Source organism: Chaetodon auriga, chromosome 22 (assembly GCF_051107435.1).
Source record: "Chaetodon auriga isolate fChaAug3 chromosome 22, fChaAug3.hap1, whole genome shotgun sequence".
Classification (NCBI taxonomy): domain Eukaryota; kingdom Metazoa; phylum Chordata; class Actinopteri; order Chaetodontiformes; family Chaetodontidae; genus Chaetodon; species Chaetodon auriga.
The window spans coordinates 11,809,355-11,831,132 of NC_135095.1; the positions used below are offsets into that span (position 1 = coordinate 11,809,355).

Below are 21,778 nucleotides of genomic sequence, written 5' to 3' on the forward strand. Positions count from 1 at the left end.
TCTAAGGATTGTCAGCTGTGGTCAGACATTTTGAGGTATATATTCTGGCAACCAGCACTTGGGTGTGTCACTTACCTCTGGTGGAGAACATGGAAGAAAACCACAGAACCAGTGCCACAGCAACAAGAGCAACCTTCTGAATAACAAAAACCATGAAGACTGCCTTAATAGTTATGTTTTGTCTATGTGTTGATATTTCTGTATTACTTTTTATTTTCCTAAATAGAAAATGGCAAAATATGTGATGTGAAACGGCATTTTAACATGAAATTCAAGCAACAAAACCAAAGGTGTTCACAAATAAAACTACAAAGACCGCCATTTATACTGACGTGTGGTCGCACACATATGACGTAGTCCGCGGAGTGATCCTAGCTTGTCAGAACCATGGTCAGAACGCTGAGAGGCAGTGAACAGCAGAGGTCTAACGTTAGCACAGCTAGTCATTAGGACAGGGAGACATTGAACTGTGAAGACGTTTTGCGGTGAACATTTCTGAAAGCAAATGTTAACTTTCGGATAGTACAGTTTGCTAGACTGTCTAGCGTTTCGGGGGCTAGCTTTCAGTTTACTTACTGGTGCTTTGCGGTGGAAATAGCAAAAATGTCGTCTCCAAGTCCGGGTAAAAGGCGAATGGATACCGATGTGGTGAAACTGTATCCTTTCTGAACATAAACAACAGCCTCTCAATCGCTGTTTAGTCAGCTATATCCTGATGTATGTGGAAATGTGATATGAGTAAACCCTGTTTATTGATGCTGCTTGTTTGTCTTGGTAACCCAAAGCTGAAAGAGCCTTCATTGTGAATGACTGGTGTTTTTGTGTAAACAACATTTTGCTAGCAAAGCCAAGTGTTAGCTATTTCTGTCCTGCGAACCTTCAGTCGCTTATCGGGACACCAGCTAATCAGATCGGTCCCATGTCCGGCTAGCATTTCTCCAGTTCTATATATTTGTATCTTAAGCCATAGCTAGCTAATAACGTGATTTGAAAATAATTGTAACAGCCGAACAGGCGCTAACGTTGTTCTCATTTTCCAGGAATGTCTTTCATCTTGTTGCACCACCAATAGACCTGGCAGCGGTAGACTTTATAAAACACCTTATGGCAATTTGGTTTCTTTGTCCAGCCTGTTGTTGTCAGGGGAGTTAAGTCAAACTGCCCCTTTACACGTTGACACAGGAGCTTGTTTACATAACGTAAGGCTAACGTCAACTGAAAATGCTGCTGTCTTTTGTTCTGCTCTCGTAAAAACGTTGGCGTTGTTACAGCATGTGTAGCATTCAGGGTCTCATTAGCTTCGCTTCGTAACGCTGCTCAGGGCTTTCTAATTGTGTTATTGCATCTGCCACTTGAAATGCTACCTTGTAACGCCACTGAGCTGGCGAGCTAGTCTGCTGGGTTAATTTCAACATCAAAATGGCCACCTGATCTGTGTGTCTCACTGTACTTCAGTGTCTGCAGGCAAATATATGGAAGCCCAACTTGTATCATTTCAGAGTGGTCGCCGTGGGTTGTTTTTCGAGATATTTGAATTGGAAGTGGAGCATGGCGGCTGTTTTAAGTGGTACAGCAGGTGTCATGAGCCTGCAGCCGTTGTCACTGTGGAATGCTTGAACTTTTAGCCAGCATCCAGTGTGTGCTGTTTTTCAAGTCGTTGTCACCATGTTTACTTTTGTACTGCTGATTTATGTGGACAACTTCGCTTTAGGGCTGATAGTGCTGGCTCTAAAGATGAACCAGAACTACATGTTTCCAGTCCATACGATGTTCCAGAAGAACAGTGTGAATAAGGAGTTTTGTTTTTTGTCCCAACACAGTGGAAACCAGCTTAATGATTGGGTCGCCTGTTACTAGCCGGAAACCACAAGAGGGAGGGACTTAGAACAGCTGATGGGATGGCAGTACAGCTTAGTCAAATATGGGGTTAGAACTGGGCTGGTCAAAACAAACCAAAAACAAGGGAAGTAAACTTGTCCCAGCAGGGTCGACATGATGATTAAAAAGGAAAAGTTTGAAAGGCCTGGGACTTTGATCTTTTCATTTTTTTTTATTAAATTGAAGAATTGCTGCACTGTAGTTATTTTTGCTTATAAAGTGCTGTACCATATGACTTGCACAATGCTGATGCTGCATTTCATAACACACACAGCCTTATTTCATCACATTAGAGTTGGAATATCAGTGGACTATACATTTGAAACTGCATGGGGCTGCTATAAGTGAATACACCTCAACAAGGGGGCTGCAGCTAGCTGAATTTCTCTTGTTATTTTGTCCTGCTGCCTTTGGCATTTTGTTGCAGCTTCCAGCTATCAACAGTGCTTGTTTGAGCAAGTTTATGCTCCCCCCAACTCGACTCCTCATTTGTGTAGGCTGTTGCAGCCATGACAGAGTAGTGAAGCAGACAGAACAAGAGTTTTTAAGGATTGCACCACACATGCTGCCTTGCAGTCACAGTACACCCCCCTCTTTCTTGAGCTACTTGACTGACAGGCAAGAGCAGGTTTGCTGTATGCCACCTGCTCAATTCCATACAATGACCTGTGTGTGTTTTGCGATACTGTGGTTATGCAGTGGTCAGCAAATGTTAAGGGAGACAGCCATGTGTGTTTAAACGTAGATCTATGGAATTGACATTTACTGGCTCACATGGCACGTGGTTCACTGCTGACTAGGCCGTCTTGTTGGGTTAAAATAGGGAGGGCTCCAGGTTACTGGTATGGGAAACAGTTCCGTCCTTCTGTTTGTGTCCCCAGAGCAAAACTAGCTGTAACAACCACTTCTCTGTGCTCCCTATCCCTGCGTCCCCCCCTGGTGTAACCAAAACCCGAAACTCACACCGCCTTTTAGACAGGAGCAGCTTCTTTCTTATGGGCTGACACTGAGAGCCCTCACGCATTAATTTGCTGCGGCCACCGGAGAGCTGCGAATCTAGAGCGGAGGCCATTAGGGGATTCGTGAAAATGAATGTCAGAATGACCTCAGCATGTAGTATCTCTGGCTTTAAGCTTTGTTCTAAGCCACACCGATGGAAGCCAGCTCGCTTTTAGCACCAAATGTACAGTATTTGTGTTGGCATGCTTGTAGCTTGAACTCTCTGTACTATTTAATGATATATGGTCATGGAGAAGATGACTTTGCATTGTATTTTTTGTGTCCCGTGCTCTTTCACACCCCTCCTTTGTAAACTTATAGTCTTGAGTGGCAAGAGACAGCTTGTTTATTGTCCAGTTCTTGCCAAATTGTAGTCCTAAACCTTAAATTAGTGTTCTCCAATGACCTGTATAACTCTTGGCCACTGGCTATTTAGCCTCGCTCTTGGACATGTTGCTTTAATTTTGGAACACTGTGTTCTTGAACCAGAGTCTCAGAGCACGTCATTTCAAAGCGCTTTACATTCAGCTTGTTGTGTGGGGTTGACTTCACATACTGTGTAGGTAGTTGTGCTATTATTTGCATGTGTTCATCGTTGGCCTACTCGCTTTACAAATGCTTTCAAGCAGTAAGCTGCTGGAATTTGAGCACAGGTAGATTACAAAGGGCTAAGCCTTTTTTGAATGCTAGCACAAGCTCTTGTCGTGTCTGGCCTATGGATGCTAATGCAGTGAATGGGATGGGAACGGAAATGTGTGGAATTATCTGTACACCAGTTTATATTATGACCTGAGGAAGACAAGGCATGTTTGTTCAAATGTGTATGTGTTTCTGTGGTCACAAAAGAGGATACACATGTAATAGACTGTCAGGTTTTTCAGTGAAATATATTGATTTTTTTCCCCCTTAACAAGGCTGTTACTTATTAAGCTTCTCTTGCTTGTCATCTGATAGATCAGACTAAATAGCTACTGGATGTTCAGGTAAACAAACATATTGCACAATTTCTGTGATATGAAAGTAATGGAATTCAATGAGTAAAGATGTAAGGAACCGAATGGGTTCTTACTAGGAAGCAGCAGATTTTGAGACTCTCTCTCAAATCAGTAAAGCTCACTTTGGTCAGCTCTTTGAAAAGGCACTTCCTGAGTCACTGCTGCATTGTCCTTATGGCATGTTTATCTTTATGATAGCATGAGCCTGAAGGCCTGAGGTGTATATTTGTTCATATATGAAATCTCATTACATCAGAGGGGATGCTGGGACATTTTCATGTAAACAAAACTGCGTCTCCGCTGCACCTTTCAACCTTTCAATTGCTGCTAGAAGGTCTGAAAGTGATTGGATTGGAGTTCTGCGAAGCATGGCCACTAGTGAATTATATTTGAGACTGTGGGGAGTTGCTGGGAGGGGTGTTGCATGCTTCACCGGCCCCAGTATTCATCATGATACCTGGCATCAGTACCGGTGTGTATAGGTCTTCATCATTTCACTCCAGATCATCTGTTGAGTTGTGTTTCATCTTTCACCTTAGGTGGTGAGTTTGCATTTCCAGATTTATTTCAAGGATTCCTTTTTTCCCTGAAGTGACTGTTGAAGCAGCATTTGGCCTTCAGTAATCCTGATTTATTCACTTGTCCACAGTCAGGGGGTAGGCTTCGAGAGGCAGTGTCGACTTCCTCCTCCTCCATTTTTTTTATTTTAATGTCCTCCCCCAATTCCTAACCCACCATATCCCTCCACCCTCCCTGAGTGGAATAGCAATCCTGAGCTTTACGTGCTCTCCGATTGGTGTTTCAGCCCCATTGTGCCCTTGTAACATGACATCCGGACAGCATCAGCAGCGGAGTCTTTTGTGTTTTCCCGTTTACAGAAGACCCTGTGACCTCCACCACCCGCTGCTGTGTCAGACCATGTCACACAGTCACGGGCAGCTAATCTGCGGCGCTATTATTGCGGCACTGAACCAACTAGACGCAGTTTACTGTAGGGAAGGAGCCAGCAGTTTTCTGCCTGTTCCTGACTGAGAGATTAGCTGAATGAACAGAGGAATGATGAACCCATGACGAGAATGGGGAAAGCTCTGGTGTGATGATGAACAATGTGATTTGTAATTAGGTTTTATTAGCAATAACTTTACAGCAGTACACACAAAGAAGCTAAGACGGTTACCGAAATCGCGGAAGCAGTAGTACCATTTTGCTTTATGGTGACAACAAAAATGGCATGTGCTCTAGATATAAAAGCACATGACTAACAGAAACACAAAACAGATGTGGCAATTTATACACAGTCAAATTATATGTCGTTTGGATGGGAATGTACAATATGTTTGGTGATGGGAGATAACCGCAGCCATGATTTTTCCTCTACTTAGGCTTGCTTCAGTAGGCATGACCATACTGCTAACCTCAAAGCCCAGTTATCACTTTGAAGACCATGTTTATTGTGGCTCCAGGTTAATATTTAATCTGTAGTAAGAAGCTCAAACACAGACAAAAACTGTGTAGGGGAGGGCCCATCCATGTGCATACTCAGCCTGTGATGGTATGGAATTAAAAAGAATGAACTTACGGTGTCTTCAAGTCCTGGGAAAGCTGAAAAAATAACAACTAACTTCAAATGGTGTTGTTTTGTATATAGTCAAATATAGTTCATGTCTTAAGATTTATATGCTGTGGTTCTTGGGCTGTGAGCGTGTGGAAATTCAGGAAAAGAATATAATTGTATAGGACCGAAAACATTTTTCTTCTATTCCCTTTTGTGTTGTGCCTTGATCATCTCTTTCTGTCAGTCTGAAAGCTCAGAAATACCACTTATTTTCTGCATCTCTCTATCTACATCTCCTCTGTTTGTGATCGCTGAGTGTACAGCTTTGTCTGCATCCATGCAGGTGTTCTTGAAAGTACGCTCCATCATCCAGCCCTAACTATGCTCCTGCTCTTTTTTCCTCTTTATTTCTTCATGAGTGAACATAAGGTAGCCTAGTACATTGTGGATGAGGCCCCCTCTAGCCCAGGGGCCCCCACCTTGATTGACAGTCCTGTTTTGGGGGTCCAGGAGCAAGGCATCTCCAGCAGTAGGAGATTTGAGGCCCTCACTGTTAATCCGACAGTGCAAACAGTAACGCTTCCTGCACGCATGGCTGAGTTCCCTTAAAAAAACAGATGGACTGAAGTTCCTCTCTTTGTTTCGCATGATTTTTTTTTTTCTGGCACTGGGAAGCTCAGTCTGCCTCTGCTACTCGCGTGCACTCCTGCTTTAATGTGGAAAATCGAAGGAGTGACGGTAGGCTAGCTTCATGTTTGGTTGTATATTGGCATATGGGTCAGTGATGCTGAACCCAGTTGTGTTCTATCTATGAAGCCTTATCAAAAAAGTGCATCCTACAGTATCCACACCCTATACTTGCCTCTATCTGGTAATCTGCCTCTGTGCGTCTGTATCAAGTTGATAAAATTAGCCATGGGTCTGTCTCTCACTGTGGTGAAATTTAGATTTCTTAGCAGTTTCCTCAACATGTCAGTGTTGAAATTCAAGGTTTTTTGCCTTTACAACAAACAGCAGTCTGTACGTAGATGTGCTCATTAAACAGTTGCCTCAGACTCAGGCCATTGTTGCTCCTGTCCCTCAGTTTTGTGATCATTAATAATCATTTTGTTTGTGTGTACATGCACGGGGATCGCACGCATGCATACACACGGAGGCACTGTGCTATTCCTGTAAATAGACTGTTGATTTAGTCAAGGGCTGAGAGGAGGAGCAGCTGAAGGGTTCACGTTTGATTGCAGTGGGTGGGCTCTCATCTCTCACCAGAGAAGACAAAGAACTTAGCCTGTGCAATGCTGTGCCGCTCCAGCTCTCACACAGGGAGGTAGCCATCAGCTAACAGAGTATACCCAGGCTTGTATTTAATGGAAACCAAATCTGCTTTGCAAAATAATTGTAATATCTCAGGTTTGCTCTTGAATATTGAGCTTGATATTAATTTAATTTAATTTTTATGTATTTGTTTATTTCTTGGCGCTAAAATAAAAAGTAGTTTATACTGTTTTGCTGCATGTGCAAATTGTGGATTGTGAAGACAGCTTTTACATTTATGTGAATTTTCCAAGCAGCTCTCAAAGCCTCATGTCTAGCTGAGCTGAGAAAACATTATCAACACTTATGAATGAGACCCGGTGAAGTGTAAACAAGTTCAACGTGCTGGTCAACCTTTTATGTAATCGCATATCAAGTTTTTTGTGGACTTTTTTTTCTTCGCAGTGACTGCCTACAGTTGGAGGTGTGATCCCTTGTCTTATCATACGTTAAATGTGTTAAAATTCTACATGTTGAGCCTTTAATTTTCAAAGCAGAAGTGGAACTGTAGTATTCAGAGTTGGTTTATTGTCCATCCACCATCCAGTGAGTGAAGCACTTCACAGCTACCAGACATTTACATGTGGATTTCAGTGAGTCTGGCCTTTGGGGCCCGATGTCCATTGATATGTAAAACCTGCTGCAAGGTTTTTCTTTAACACAGACTGCACATTCTGCCTCCAAGTGCTCATCACTATTTAAATACTTTATGTGTTAGAATGAGCTGAGCGCGCCGAGAGCACAGTTTAAGTCGAGCTCTGCTGATAACACCACACTTGAGATGTTGAAAGGATAGTTGTTAATTTCGATTTGACGTTTTGAACCAGATTTAAGGGCAGAAATGGGGAATGCTTCTTTGTTCTTCTGTAACGCAACCAAACCCGTGACCTGACTGAAGTGCAGAGTTGGAAAGCAGCAGATAAAGAGGTTTGATTCCATATAAGTGACCCAGTTGTCAGGAGTTCCATAAACATAACCACAACAACACATACTGTAACCTGTGAGAGAGGCTGGTCGGGAGAAAAAGAGTATCAGCAGCATAGCTTAAGCCTTTTTACTCACAGTTTAGGTTCCTATGCCCTGTCAGTTTTGGAGTGATTGTCACTGAACTGAGTTAGAGTGCATACCAAGTGCTGTGGCACATTTCTTATTATTAGCTTAAGCCTTATGACCGAGCATAAGAATTTGAAAACTGACCCTCTGACCAGAATGTTTTATTTGATTTTACTGCTGTCTATTTGATTTCCTAAGATAATTCGTGAGGCAGCAGTAGTTGGCAAAGTAAAGAATAAATGCGAGGATAACAGGCCTGTTTTGTTCAGAGTTTAAGTTGATCAGATGTGTAACCAGCTTCCTGTCAGAGATCAGTGGAGCTTTTTTTGTGTTTTTACTGATATGCAGAGGTTAAAGTAAGTTGATGTGCCTCATGTCATGCAATTAAAATCTGGACCTAAAGAAAGCTGGTTGTCTCATCCCCCCGATCCCTTCATAAGTTTCTTTGTCGGCAGCATTGTTTACAACAGAATATATTGTGTTTTTATAACGTGATCATGAGCTTTATCAGTTATTTTAGCCTAGCATTTGAAGGATTAGATCATTTCTTGTTGCTAATTCATTAGTTCTCCTTCCATATTGAGCAACAATCATGTGTGGAATCGGTTTGTAAGTATGTTGTAGTAAGATTATTAAGACCTTAGTTCCCGTTGGCAGATCTACCCAGCTGAAAAGGAGATCTCTCATATCTCTTGTGGGACATGGGCAGGAAAAGGGGGAAGTGAGAATAACTGGGAGGACTGCAGGCCTGTTGCTATCATATCAGTACACCTCTGTTCAGTTATCAGAGCCAGCTGGGGCAATCATGAACAGCCAAGACCCCCTTGCCTCATAGGAGAGCTTAGAACAACCAGGCCATACATTTACCTTGAACAAACAGGGCGAAGGAGCTGTGCTTGTTGCAGAGCTCTTCTAAATCAGATTTCGGACCATGAATAAGTGGCAGTATGCATAGCATTAGCTTGTATGAGCCCCTTACAGTTGTGGGCACCACAATTTACAAATCAGCCAAGCAAACACGCAAACGCTTGTTAACTCCTTATTGCACCATTTGTTCATAATGTGAAGAACCCTAAGCCAGTGTTTGTGACCTTTGAGTTCGGTCAAGCCGACTTGTTGATTACTAGCTTTTCAGCTGTACTCAAATTAAAACTCTCTTTGTGAAAATGAGTATCGAGGCATCTGTTGCTCTCGTTTTTTCCATCCCACACCTCTTCTTTTTAGCATTTAGTCAAATATAGCCAGCTAAACTTACTGATTGCTTGTTGGCTTCACTTTGATGGAGCCCTAAAGGGCTTCTCACTTAAACCAAATCAGTGGTGCAGCAGGCAAGTTGCATATTGATTGATAATTAACAGCTTTTTAGGTATAAAAATCTACAATCCCAGATTGGTATTGTCATAATATCAGTGTTGTAAATGAAGAAGTTGTGGTGCACCATCTGTAGTCTGGCTCATTCTCATTTTCATCCCGTTTTAGCTCACCATGTATTCACAGTATTGTCTATGTACTCAGTCAATGAGCTGGGGTTTCATGGGGTTTCTGATGGTTGAAATGGTTAGGCTCCAAATCTGCATGCAAATTGAGTCGAGAGAATTCGACTTAATGAGCAATAAAAGAAAGTAAACAGCAGGGGGAAAATGTTAGCCCAGTGTGAGAGAGAGAGTGGAGGAGTGGGTCAGTGGGTTTGGCTGGAGACGGCTGTAGAGGAGAACGGTGTTTGTTTGGTGTTGAACTGATTAAATCGCTCTCACGGTAGGACCGTGGCTATCACTCGCTCTGCCTGCTGTGGCAGGACGGCTGCTGTGCTACAGTAGCTGCCTCTGTTTTCAGGCCGCTGAGTGTTGTGGAGGTCACGCCGTAATCCTGCTTTGCTGGTTGCAGTGCACTAATACATACTAGAAAGTTTAATGCACGAACACAGGCACATTTACACACTGACAAGGATTTTGGAAGAGACGATGCACATGCATAGATAAAGACTTACGCTGGCAGAGACTGGAAATGAGCATACTTTCTTACGCTCAGTCTCTCACTCACACATGCAAAATTCATTCTCCTCTGGGTCTCTTTGAATAAGGCCTCATATCAGAGAGTGGGCATTGAGCCCATATTTTGAGGAAGAAGAAGGAACAGCTTTGTTGTTTGTGTAATGTTGCTATTGACTTTGTTGCCTGTTTCATTATTGTTCTTCAGTTGTACAATGCTGCTTTCTGTTCTTATTGCAAAATGTAGCCTGTTGTTTTCCTCTTTTTCCTTTCTTGTGTAGGTAATGAATATTAGCTTGTACATTTCTTTTGGTAGTCGATACTTGTATCTCTTCTGGTGGAGGAAGCCTACACATTGCTTACACCCTGAGGACAGCTGCTATGTTTCCTGCCTTTCATCTGCAAGGCCTTTGATTGTACATTGTCGCTACAATCTGTGTGTGAGGGAGAGAAAACAAAAGAGAGGCCGCTGCCTCAGAGTTCCTCATCTCTGAAGAAAGATGTGCTCTCAAACACGTTAGTCTCTGTGAAGGTTATAGTGTGTCTTCTGCCGTTTAAAACAACTGAATTGACAAATGAACATCATCCAATCACTATGTATGTTCTCTCTTTTCAAGGCAATGCCAAATGTTCAGAGCAAACAAAAACTTACATGCTGTCAGCATGAATTTCATCTTATGTAGATACGCAGCAAGGCGTTTCACTGGTCTGAAACTGAAACTGAGGCTGTACTCCCTAGTGGCAGGATATGACATAAGAATTTGCCTTGCTTCTGATACATGGTAATTTATAGCCTCAGTCCTCTGAATATACTTGGTATATTTGTTATATGCGCCCAAATTCTGCAGTAGGCAGTCTTTTGGAGTGATTACGTGCCAACATACACAGTCTGTATCTACAGTTAATAAATGTAATGTGGTTCATGCTCAGAGTTTGACAGGGGGTTGTGTCAATAAGGACATTTACGTACAGCAGACACACTTTATGATGTGGCACGCAGCATAGGGGGCTTTCCTGTAGTGACAAATCCAGCTGAGCTTGTGTTGCAGTATGAAGTGTGGAGATAACGTAAGGTCTGGCTTTGTGGGACTGCACAAAAAGAAACCTGAGAAACAGTTTCCCACATCTAACCTGCTACTCTGCTTTTTTAATTGCCTTCAAATTAGGCTTAATGTTTGCACAGCTTCTTTTGACTGTCCCTTTGCATTCAATATGCCAACATTGCTCCAGAATAAGCAAACATAAAGCAACTTAAATATTAAATTAAATAGCAAAACTAACATGGTCTGAGTTAGAAGTCGATATCAGTCCATCCCCGAGCTTCACTTTTTTAGTGAATCCTGCTCTGTATTTGCCCTCAGAGCAGTCTGAGGTAAAATGATCAGCCTACACATATAACCGAAGAGTTTTCCAGTTGTTGTAGACATTTCCATCAAGTTAATCCACTGATGTTCATTTCTTTACTCTTTGCTTCATGCAGCCAGCAGCAGAGAAATTGGCATGCTCTACTCATAATGTTACCACCAACATCTTTGTGGTATCAGAGTGGGTGTTGTAGCGAGGAAAATAGTAGTTAAATAGTGTCACTGGGTGTAAATCTTGTTCTCTGAGTGTGTGTGTAGCTCTGTACCTGCAGGTTATGGCAGCCAAAGTGAAGCATGTTATTTTTAATATGCAAAAACATTTGTCACAGTATTGCAAAATCCACGTGGCAGAACATGGCACTAGTGATAATGACAAAAATCAGCATACCACCCGCCCCTAATTCTTATTTAAAATGTGATCATGCAAAGCTGTCTTCTCAGTCACAGGTTATCAATAGAGGTGTTCCACAGGGCTCTTAACATGGTCCCATGGTATTCTCTATTTTTATTAATAATGTCTCCGGTTTTATTTCTGATGTGTTGTCTATACAGATGACACAGATTTATGCTCTTTCACCTCTTCAGCTTAGCTTTCACCTGGTTCCAAGCAAAAGCTTTTCAGAAGAAAACTGCATGATGGTGCTTAAGTTTTTGCATTTTTCCAATGAAGAATCTCCTGCCAATATTGACCTGTCGATAACCTGGGAATCTGAATTGTATCTTAACTATTACAGCATACATTTTCCTCGTGATGTCCAGACATGGGTTTTGCTCATTTTCTGTATAGACACAGGCAAAATCATCATCATCATCATCATGAGCCTGCAATCCACAGCAATGATGTCATTCACATCCACATATCTGCCTGCCAGGCTAGATCAGCATTCACCAGGCTGAACTCTTTTCTCTCATTATCTCTGCATCACCATCCCTCTGCCTCTCCTTTGGCATCACTCTTTGCATATTTCTTTCATTTTATTCTTCAACAGCTCGCTGTATCATCTTCTCTCACTCGTTTCTCCCCCGTTTCAGCCCTCTGCTCTGTTGGCTGACCTTATTCTACCTTCTCTTTTTATGTTCCTCTTCCCCGCTGTCTTCTGGGGGGTTGCAGACTATTAGTGTCTTTCAGGCAGATGTCTTAGCTTTGCTTTCCCAGTCTGAAACACAAGCACTGCTTCTTATGTTCAGCCTTTGACAGTCTTCCTCTCTGGTCAGTGCCTTTTAATAACTGGAAATTCTGCATGGTGTCCCTTCTGTTATTCAGTAACTTAGCTCTCTCCTCATGTCTTTGGGATTATTTGATTTGCTGCCTTTCCTGTTATTTCAGTGTGGTCTGCCCAGAGGCTCCAAGTAAAGGGATTATTTGAAGCTGTGGGTGTCAGCAGGTGGTCAGAGTATTGTATGCTGAAATGTAAATAGTCTAAACTGGCCTGAGGAGCCAGTTTGGTCTTTTAGATCTGACTGTACATGCCTGTGTTGAACAAGATATACAATATTTGAAGGCATGTGTTCTTTTGGTGCTGATTTTGTTGCTGTGAGGCATTTTGGCGCTTCCTTGTTTTGTTTCTTAATATTTGAGAAGAGTGAAAATAAGAAGTTACTTATACATTTTTTAGATTAATTACATCACCCTTGGACGAAAGGATAGTGCAAGCTTTTCCTTCCCTTCTGCTCCTCAAAAGAAGGATGGGAAAGGAGCTGCTTTGAAACCAGCCAGTGCCTCCCTTTTACCAGACCAACAACTTCTGGCTCCAAAAAGGGAAATACTCGAGTGCAGTTGACACCGCATTGTTTGACAGAGTGCTGTTTATGATTCCCCATCATGTTTGTTTTCCATACTTAGAAAGGGGTTGGTCAGGATTGGATATTTTGATCTAGGGTCAGACAGGGATAGTGGCCTGAATGGACCAGAAAGAAAACAAGGCCTGTCTAGACCAAGACCATAAATGCTATTCCCTGCATATTTTTACACTTGGGCCTTTAAATGTGCTTTCTTAAGTTCTAAATCACGATAGCATTGAATTTAGTGCTTGGATAAACATTGAAACGTTTTAAAGAGGCTAATTGGTAGTGTGAAAGTAGTTCTTTTAGACCTCTTCTTTCTACATAGTGATTTTGAGTGTGAGTGTTTTCAAGCCACCATGCTGTTATATGAAGGAGGTCTCACAGTGAGATGATGTTAACACAGGAGACCGTGTTGTTACAGTTCAGAGCTTTCAGGGTTGTCAGAGATCTGGTGATGAGGACGCGTGTGTATGTTCTTCTGGATTGATTGGGCTCTGTGTGTCAGATTATAAGTGTGTGTAAAAGGATATTGACCCAGTGCTATCCACAGATTATGACTTATCTATACTAATCCAAGGTGAAGGGATGGACAGATAGACGTTATGCTGGGAATGAGGAACAAATAAATGCATAACCTTGATTAAAAGGCTGTTGTTAGGAGTTAATTAATTAAAAATTAATTAGTAGGTGTGATCATTGTAGAATGTATCATTCTCAGCTGCTTTGTTTACAGTGTTAGTGTAACTTAATGACTTCACTTGACTGGACACGTGCACTTAAAATATATTAATGCCCCAAATATAAAAGTAATATTAATGTGTACATAAACACTGCAGCACATGTAGTTAAATGGTATATTCTGTACATCCTGCCTATCTAGTTTTGTTGCCATCCACTTATCTTCCTCTCATTGTTTGGCTGGTTGAGTGGCTGTTTGTCAACTCCACTCTCAGAACATCGTCTACCCAATCAAACAGCTGGGAATTTGCAGGCTCTACCAGGAACTCCCTTCTGTTTTAACAGACCTGCCAAACTCCTTCATAAGGGGGAGGGAGCTGTTGTTAACAGTGACTTGCAGTTATTTACTGGGTGGAAGGAATGAGTGCTTGGAGCTGTGGGTCTCACGGTATTAAACAAAAGACCATTGGATTAGACCATTGTGTCATGATGACATGGAAGATGGCCAGCATCCCATCAAAGAGAATTCATAGTTTTGGGATTGGCTTTATTTAAGACACAGATGAGAGGAGACAGTGAGAGTGTTGACGTCAAAGCCTGAGATTGTTCTTAAGATTAAGGTTGTGACTAATGTGTGTGCAGGTTGCTGCAGCGGTTTTTAACCAGACACATCAACAAAGACCACACCAGGGTTATGAATAACCGAGGGTTTTTTAAGGAGGGCAGGGTTGGTGGGTGATTGTATTTGTGATGGTGGGGATAGATGGTAGGTGCATAGTTATTTGTGACCCTCGACTGCACTTAAATGAACTTATGAGTAATTTTTTTTCAGTGTGTGTAAGTCACTTCTGTTCACATCATTATCGTGTGAGTGTAGCAGAATGTGAGAAGTCAGTCAGTGCAATATGAGCTACTCCCTTTCCTTTCCTCATCCCTCTCTCACATGGTCTTGCTATGGTTACAGGAATGTTTAGAGATCACTAAGACCCCGACCTTTGCATTTCTGCTTGCTTGTAATGTTGCAGTCTTGTAAAGTGAACTCCTGCGACACAGTACCACGTAAACCTGTACCCACAAGTGTCAACTGAACGTCTAAAAGGTAAATTTTTGTCACATTTTGCACAGTCAAACCAGATCCTCCCTGGCTTCTCAGTCTGTATGGCCAATGTCAATTAGCCTGCGGCATAATCAGCGTTGATTCAACCCCCATTAATAGCTTATCCTTCACCCTGCCTCACTGCCCTCTTCTATAACATAATGCACACAGTCCAATACCATCCCCCTCCTCGGCACTGCTTCCCTCTCTCATGTGGTGGTACACACCAGTAGTTTCACTTAGGTGCATAGATGTCCTGGTGAGCTGCAGAGTGTAAACATAATGCTGCATGCACAGTAGTCTGACATGCTAGTCTGACCGGTGTCTCCTCATTGCATATGGCTAGTTGCTGCTAGCATGCTCTAGATGAGTATTGTCCTCATGGTTTTAGTGGTCATTTATTCTGCCTCGGACTTTGAATCAAAGAGCCTCCTCGACTCCAACAGTCAGAACAGAGAGGTTCCTCTTCTGTCTGACAATGACACATTTCCTTGCCGAAGCCAGGGATTCAGTCTGCTCTTCGCAGACTCAACCAGAGCTTAAAATAACCTCCAGTTTGATTTAACCCTTTGGGGGTCAGTGTTACCACTAATGGGATATGCACTCAATCAGGATTGACAAGCCAGCTGCTACTGTGTGGCATGGAAAACTTCATTTTTTTCCCATCTCTTGTAACGTACACCTCCAATGTCTTTCTCTCTCATTCTGTGATCATTTCCCTCTCTTTCTTTTACACTTGTTTATTTTCTCTCTAAGTCTGTCTCAGCTTCAGTTTTATTTCCTGTGCTTCTTCCCTGTGCTCACATGAAAGGGAAATCATTTCTCTGTGACAATTTTGTGTCTGCGTGGAGATCAAAAATGATCAGAGCGTGCATATATTATGTAGCTGTAATGTTGGATTTGCCGTATGATGCTCTGAATGAAAATAAGCGAACGTTCTTTGGTTTGTTATTATTGTAATTATATCTGTAACTGGAGTTACAGAGGAAAACACTGGGTGATTATTGCCTTCACTCACCATAATAAACTTCTTCTGTCGTAGATGATGTGGGTATACATACAGGTTTTCTACATCTCAGAATCTCAGCCTATTAATAGGTTTGGAGGTGAAAAACATTAAAACATAAATACGGTAGTAATCACACGTTAAACAGCTCAAGCAGTGTTTTTGAGTACCAGATTTCTTGCGCTGCATTGGACTGTACAGTGGGTCATGAGCGAGTGTGGTGTTGTTATGATTATTATTCATCTCTCACACTACAGTTGACATCCAAGCATCTGTACACCTGAATGTTTGCAGAATCTACATTATCTGCAGTCTGTTGCATGGAGAAGGTCAGATTCAGATCATTTTGAGGGTTTCTGCTTGTCTGGAAACTGTCAGAAATTAATAACCCGAAAGATGAAATTGGGCTCTTCAAAGAAGCCTGCACAACTACTAAATACGAAAAGGACTGTAACCTTATGCTTGGCTGCTTTACGGCTTGACAAATGGACATCTCGGTTAAGTTGTTTGCATGCCACTCTCTCTATTATCTCCACAAATGTAACTAAGTTGTTTTTATATATCTTTTTTTTTCTCTTTAGTTTAATATTGAAATGTGACCCGTAAACTAAGTACACTGGGTGTGATAGGCAGTATAGGTGGTAACATACACATCTCAGGCCCTCTTTAAAGGGTAATAGCCTTCTGTACTGTGTTTCACTTGTGCTTTATGTCCAGGAAGTTAATTAGAGAGTGACAGGTGGAAGGAGGCCTGCATGGTCCTGAAGCATGGGTGAATATGATCCACTGCTGGCTGGTGTGAGTGTGCATGATTTTTTGTTTTTGTTTTTGTTGTTTGTGGAATCACTGACCCGCATACTTCACATTCAGTTGGGGGATATTAAGTCAACGTGCAGAATGACAAATTGGCACAAAGCTATCGATTGTCATTGAAAGTGAGTCTCCCGGGCTCAGCGTCAGAACAGAATCCCAGTGTAATTTTCCTGCATTGATTTGTTTTCATTATCTGTCAAAAGCTATCATTTCTCCCTTTAGTTCTCATAGCTCTGTATGATATGAAAGAATGCTGCAGAGAGGAGAAAGGTCAGAGTCTGCTCGTGTCTCCCATACAAACAAAGCACGTGATGATATGTTACGCTAGACTGTGAGTGACCCTGAATGTTACTGAAGAATTGTTCATTATTGTTGTCCCTCAGATTGTGCTTGTTTGTTTATGTGTATGCAGTCATGTGAAGCCTTTGTCCTTAACAGCCTTACAGCATTGAGAGTAAGCATGAAGTCACCATCCTCAGTGGACTCAATGAATTTGTAGTGAAGTTTTTCGGACCACAAGGAAGTAAGTCTTCTCTTCATGAATCCTCATACAGGCTAATTGTTTCAGAAAGAGACCGTATGATTTAGATATGAAACAAATTAAGACGCATTTATTTGTGTGGGATCTTTAATGTTAACCCGTCATTCATTCACCTCTGACCAAATGCTTTACCTTTTTAAAGCTGGTTGTAAAACCAGATTAACATTGCTGTGCAAAACTGATAATCTGACCACATCTCATGTTTAGTTAAACTCTAAACAGAGCATGAAGTGGCGATGAATGTTGTCCTCGGGGCTGCCAGCACAGGAATCTCAGTCATTCTCTTGTTAGGTGCATAAAGAGAGGTTCGTCACAGCAGGCCAGGAACATAAAATGGATTGAAACCAGGCCTGAGGCCACAAAGTGTTAAAGAGAGGAGCCAGGCTTGAGGGGAATTTGGATGAGGAGAGTGGCCTCATCAGCAGGAAATACTCCTTTCATATGCTGTTCGCAACATCTGTCACGCTGAAACCACTGCCACTTATGCATCAGTAAAGAGAGGATGTGGGTGTTTGACCCTGTTTATGATGCATTGAAACCGTGCCAAATAAAGCGGCGCTGTTGTACGTCCACGTACGTATGCACACGTTCCCGACCATTCATCCCCAGCAAGTGTGTTTTCAGTCATCTATGGTGCTGCTCAGTGTCAGAGCGGCACATAAGGTTCCTGTTACACACAGCTATTCTGGGAGAGCATCACACACTCGCACAATCTCTTCCTCTTTGATGTCAGTGTATTATATGAAGCGATTTGGAAGTAGAGAATTCTCCAGGGCTGAAATACATTACTGCATAAAATAAAAGAAAATGGTGAAGGGAAAAGCGGAATGTGTAGCTCGTTTCTCAAGCGGCTCCGGCTCTGTTGTTGTGTGTGCAGAGGAGAAAGGAGTGCAGAAAATTGATGTAGCCCTACAGTGTCTAAGTCCATTGGAGTGCAGGAAGGATAGAGTATGATGTTCAATGGAATGAAAGTCTCTCCTCTGACCTCCGTCATTATTTTTTGTGTCTCCTCCTCATGTACAGCACCGTATGAGGGAGGCGTGTGGAAGGTGCGAGTAGATCTTCCTGACAAATACCCTTTCAAATCACCATCAATAGGTACGGGCTCTGCTATGTCATGATGGATTTTAAAAGCCCATTTCTGAGTTCCACTTCACTTTTTTTACTCTGTCTTCATCTCTACCTTTGCCTTTTCAGGATTCATGAACAAGATTTTTCATCCCAACATTGACGAAGCGTAAGTTGATTTATCATGTGTTTAAAGTGTCGGTGTTTTTGATTGGTCTCTGAGACTGCAGTGGCAGTGTAGACCTTAACACTCATATAAAGCTCATCTAAATATATTTGCCTGTTATTTTGTCAGGAACTGGCTTCCATAAATTCTAGGCCATGAAATAACTAGATCTTGATATGAGCTACAGCAAATCACACAAATATTGAAGCTGGCCAAGCTCTTTGTTTCACTGAGCCTGTTAATCCACTACTTAGAGGCCAGATCCTCTGAAGGACATGGTCTGTGGAGGTTGGTCTCTGGGGGGACCTGATGGACAGGCTGAACCTGTGCCTCCTCCCCAAAATGGGCCAGTCATGACTCGCACAGGTAGAAAATAATGATGCATTCAGGTGGTTCCCCTCAGAAAGTTTTATATCTATCACCAGGACATAGTTATGTTTATCTGTGACTGTCAGCCACTTGAATTTAACTACCTGCTTTGTCTGAACTGGTCACACGTCATTTCACAGCTTGACATGAATCCCCTGAACTGGAACAATTGACTGCCACACTAGTGATATACGATATAAAGAGCTGTAAGGGATATATCACCATTGTGCATTTCTCAGCCTCATTTGCAAAGCGATGAGCCTTGCTCGAGCTTTTGCCGAGCTTTGGCCTTCCCTCTCTAACACTGTTTTGTTCTTGGTTTCCCAGGTCAGGGACGGTGTGCTTAGATGTCATCAACCAGACATGGACAGCCCTTTATGGTGAGTAGTCCCACTGCCTACGTGCCCATATTAAGTTTCCTCACCGGGGTCTCTGTGATTATGTGCGAAGAACTTGACACAGTGCCATCAACACCAAAAAGGTGACTGCGGGCCCCTTGCTAGCAAGCGTGGGCACACTTGACTGTGGTGCACAATTGTCCCTAATCTACTTAGTGAGGGGAGAAGTGAACTCTAACGAGGTAATACCCTCACCCAGCAAGGTCAGAAACATTGACCTGCGAGAGGAATGATTTACTGGCTGTCAGCTGCGAGACAGGGACGTGCTCACATAATCTCGATGGCAGCGATTGTACTTGCTGTTTCTCACCCGGCCGCTCCTCTCAGTGTCACTGTGTCTCTTTACACTGCCCTCCATGCCCCTGTGCCCTTCTCCTCATTTCCCCATTAATTTCTCATTGCAGCCCCTCCGCGGGCTAAGATAGCTGTTGAGCAATATAAATGGCTTTACAGTAATACCCCTAGCAGATGTTTGAGCATCCGTCCATATTTATTTTCACTGGTGTTCTGGATATGACTCCAAGGAGAATTTCAAGGACCCACATGGTTTAAGCAAATTGATACAGAATTAACTCAGCTTCCAGTGTTTTGATGGAAAGAGGAAAAGATTTGCTAATTGATGCGAATGCAGTTAATGTGACCAAATGAGATGGATTGGCCTGTTTTTCTCTAGATCAAGTGTTTTTTTCTAGATCAATTGTGAGAATCACATTTGTGTTATTTTATCTTTGTCTGTGTGCTTGTAAAATGCTGCACACTCTGTTGTGTCGAGTGTTTGAGGGAAGAAAATCAGATTGGGCGAGACGTGGGAAGAACAGGCCAATCAACCGAGCATTGTCTGCAAAGAGTCTCTACAAAGCAAGAGGGAACAAAAGCAGCTGATTAAATTGGCTAAACATGATAATGCTGTACAATAGACTGTTAGGAAGTGTTTTCCCAACTTGAATGGACTCAGCAGTGACACCTAGGGGATGAGAGCAGAACTGCAGGCGTTCCTCGCAGGCCTCAGCTCTGAGAGAAAGCTGAGGCCTGCTAGCAGGGAGCTAGTGAAAGGGATTAGTGTGGTTCTAGTCTCTGTGGGCCAGGCTGAGGATTTTACAGTTATGGCCTTGTTGCCAGCACATACACTATACGTCTTTAATCCTCTTGTGCGGTCATCACTGACTGACATGTGTGTAAAATGATTATGGGCTTTCCTATGGCCAGTTAACAGAGGCAGCACTTTTATATTAGGCATGTAATTGGCGGAATATTGGTTGAGCATTTCTCCAGCGTCTCCCCTTTAATGGTTAGATTTGGGAGAAGCCTGACGGCAACTGCTATTAAATGCTCAGCAGATCATGTCATTGACTGTTTGATCATTTCTGTCAGCTGGTAAAATCTGTCGTCTTCTTCCCCAGATCTGACCAACATCTTTGAGTCGTTCCTGCCCCAGCTGCTGGCGTACCCAAACCCCATCGACCCCCTGAATGGAGATGCAGCTGCCATGTACCTTCACCGGCCAGAGGAGTACAAGCAGAAAATCAAAGGTTCAGCCTCATCAAAATCTTGGAAAAACTTGAAAAAACAGAAATACTTGTTAAGTTTTTCCTGTCTGACCATGCCCTCTGTCTTTCCCTCCGCAGAGTACATCCAGAAATATGCAACAGAGGAGGCTCTGAAGGAGCAGGAAGAGGGGGCAGGCGACTCTTCATCTGAAAGCTCCATGTCTGATTTCTCAGAAGACGAGGCCCAGGACATGGAGTTGTAGTGATAGGAGGGCTCCCCCATCCCGCCCCCACCTTTAACCCCCACAGAGACTATATTTGATTTCCTAACCATGAGAAAGCAGACTTATAATATTCATATTTAAACAAGTTGATTTTTTTATTATTATTATTACTACTAAACAAGGATTTTTATGGATATCTAGCCTTTGGTGTGTTTGACACCCCTCCCATTCTGTAGCTGTTTCTCCCTACACAGATGTCGCGATTGCTTTCACGTTCTCTCCCTGCCGTCACCGCATTTTGAAGGTGTGTCATGTAGTCGTAGGCAGGAAATGTCCCCGTGAACATCTCATTTCTTTCCTCAAATTTCACTTTTTAAAATATATACTATAATATATGCTTTCTAGTTTGACCTGAATCCTAAGTTCCTTTCTTTTTCCACAGTGCTAATTGATTCTGACCAACATTCTGTTAGTCGCTCCACTACAGAGCTGATTAGGTCTTGGCTTTCCTGGTTGCACAGCTCTATAATATTATTCTGTAGTCAAGACAGTATTTTTAAGGCGCACAATCACACATGAGCACACCTTTACAGAAAAATACAAAAAGTGCAGTGCCAATAGACACTCATGAATCAACCCTGAATGCTTCCTAAGCATGTCTTTTTTAACACATTGATTGAGACATGTCAGTAAAAAAAAAAAAAAAAAAAAAAGCCTTTCTTTATCCTTCGGTTTGGATGCCATGTCGACATGTTACTTCACTTTTTGTTACTTTGTTGACCTGCTGCAGCTGCATACACGAGCCGCTGTGCAGTGCAAAATGAATGCTTAATGAGGTCAAGTCTTGGAAAACAAATTAATTAAACACGTCTCAGCGCGGGTCAGTGACAATGTGGTGAAAAAGACGCGCTGGGTGCGTTTGGTGTTGATTTGTGGAACGTACACGAGCTGCATAATCTGCACGGCGAAGGCAGTGGAGACGAAAGCGGCTTTGCTCTGATGCT

General features: G+C 42.5%; 1 protein-coding gene across 1 annotated transcript; it reads left to right on the forward strand.

Annotated features, from left to right (window-relative positions):
• Positions 1-393: 393 nt before the first annotated feature.
• On the forward strand, positions 394-21,487 carry ube2h (ubiquitin-conjugating enzyme E2H (UBC8 homolog, yeast)). Its single transcript, XM_076722122.1, has 7 exons — positions 394-656; positions 16,968-17,044; positions 18,086-18,160; positions 18,260-18,299; positions 18,993-19,045; positions 20,464-20,592; positions 20,689-21,487. Exons 1-7 carry the CDS (start codon positions 604-606, stop codon positions 20,811-20,813), a joined length of 552 nt encoding a protein of 183 aa, XP_076578237.1. The 5' UTR covers positions 394-603; the 3' UTR covers positions 20,814-21,487.
• The last annotated feature ends 291 nt before the right edge of the window (positions 21,488-21,778 follow it).

Bases quoted from the DNA above. Each gene is read 5' to 3' on its own strand.
- ube2h (XM_076722122.1), top strand. From the start codon at position 604: ATGTCGTCTCCAAGTCCGGGTAAAAGGCGAATGGATACCGATGTGGTG. The intron at 657-16,967 runs GTATCCTTTCTG...ACAGCCTTACAG, and splicing joins GATACCGATGTGGTGAAACT to CATTGAGAGTAAGCATGAAG. The intron at 17,045-18,085 runs GTAAGTCTTCTC...CCTCATGTACAG, and splicing joins GTTTTTCGGACCACAAGGAA to CACCGTATGAGGGAGGCGTG.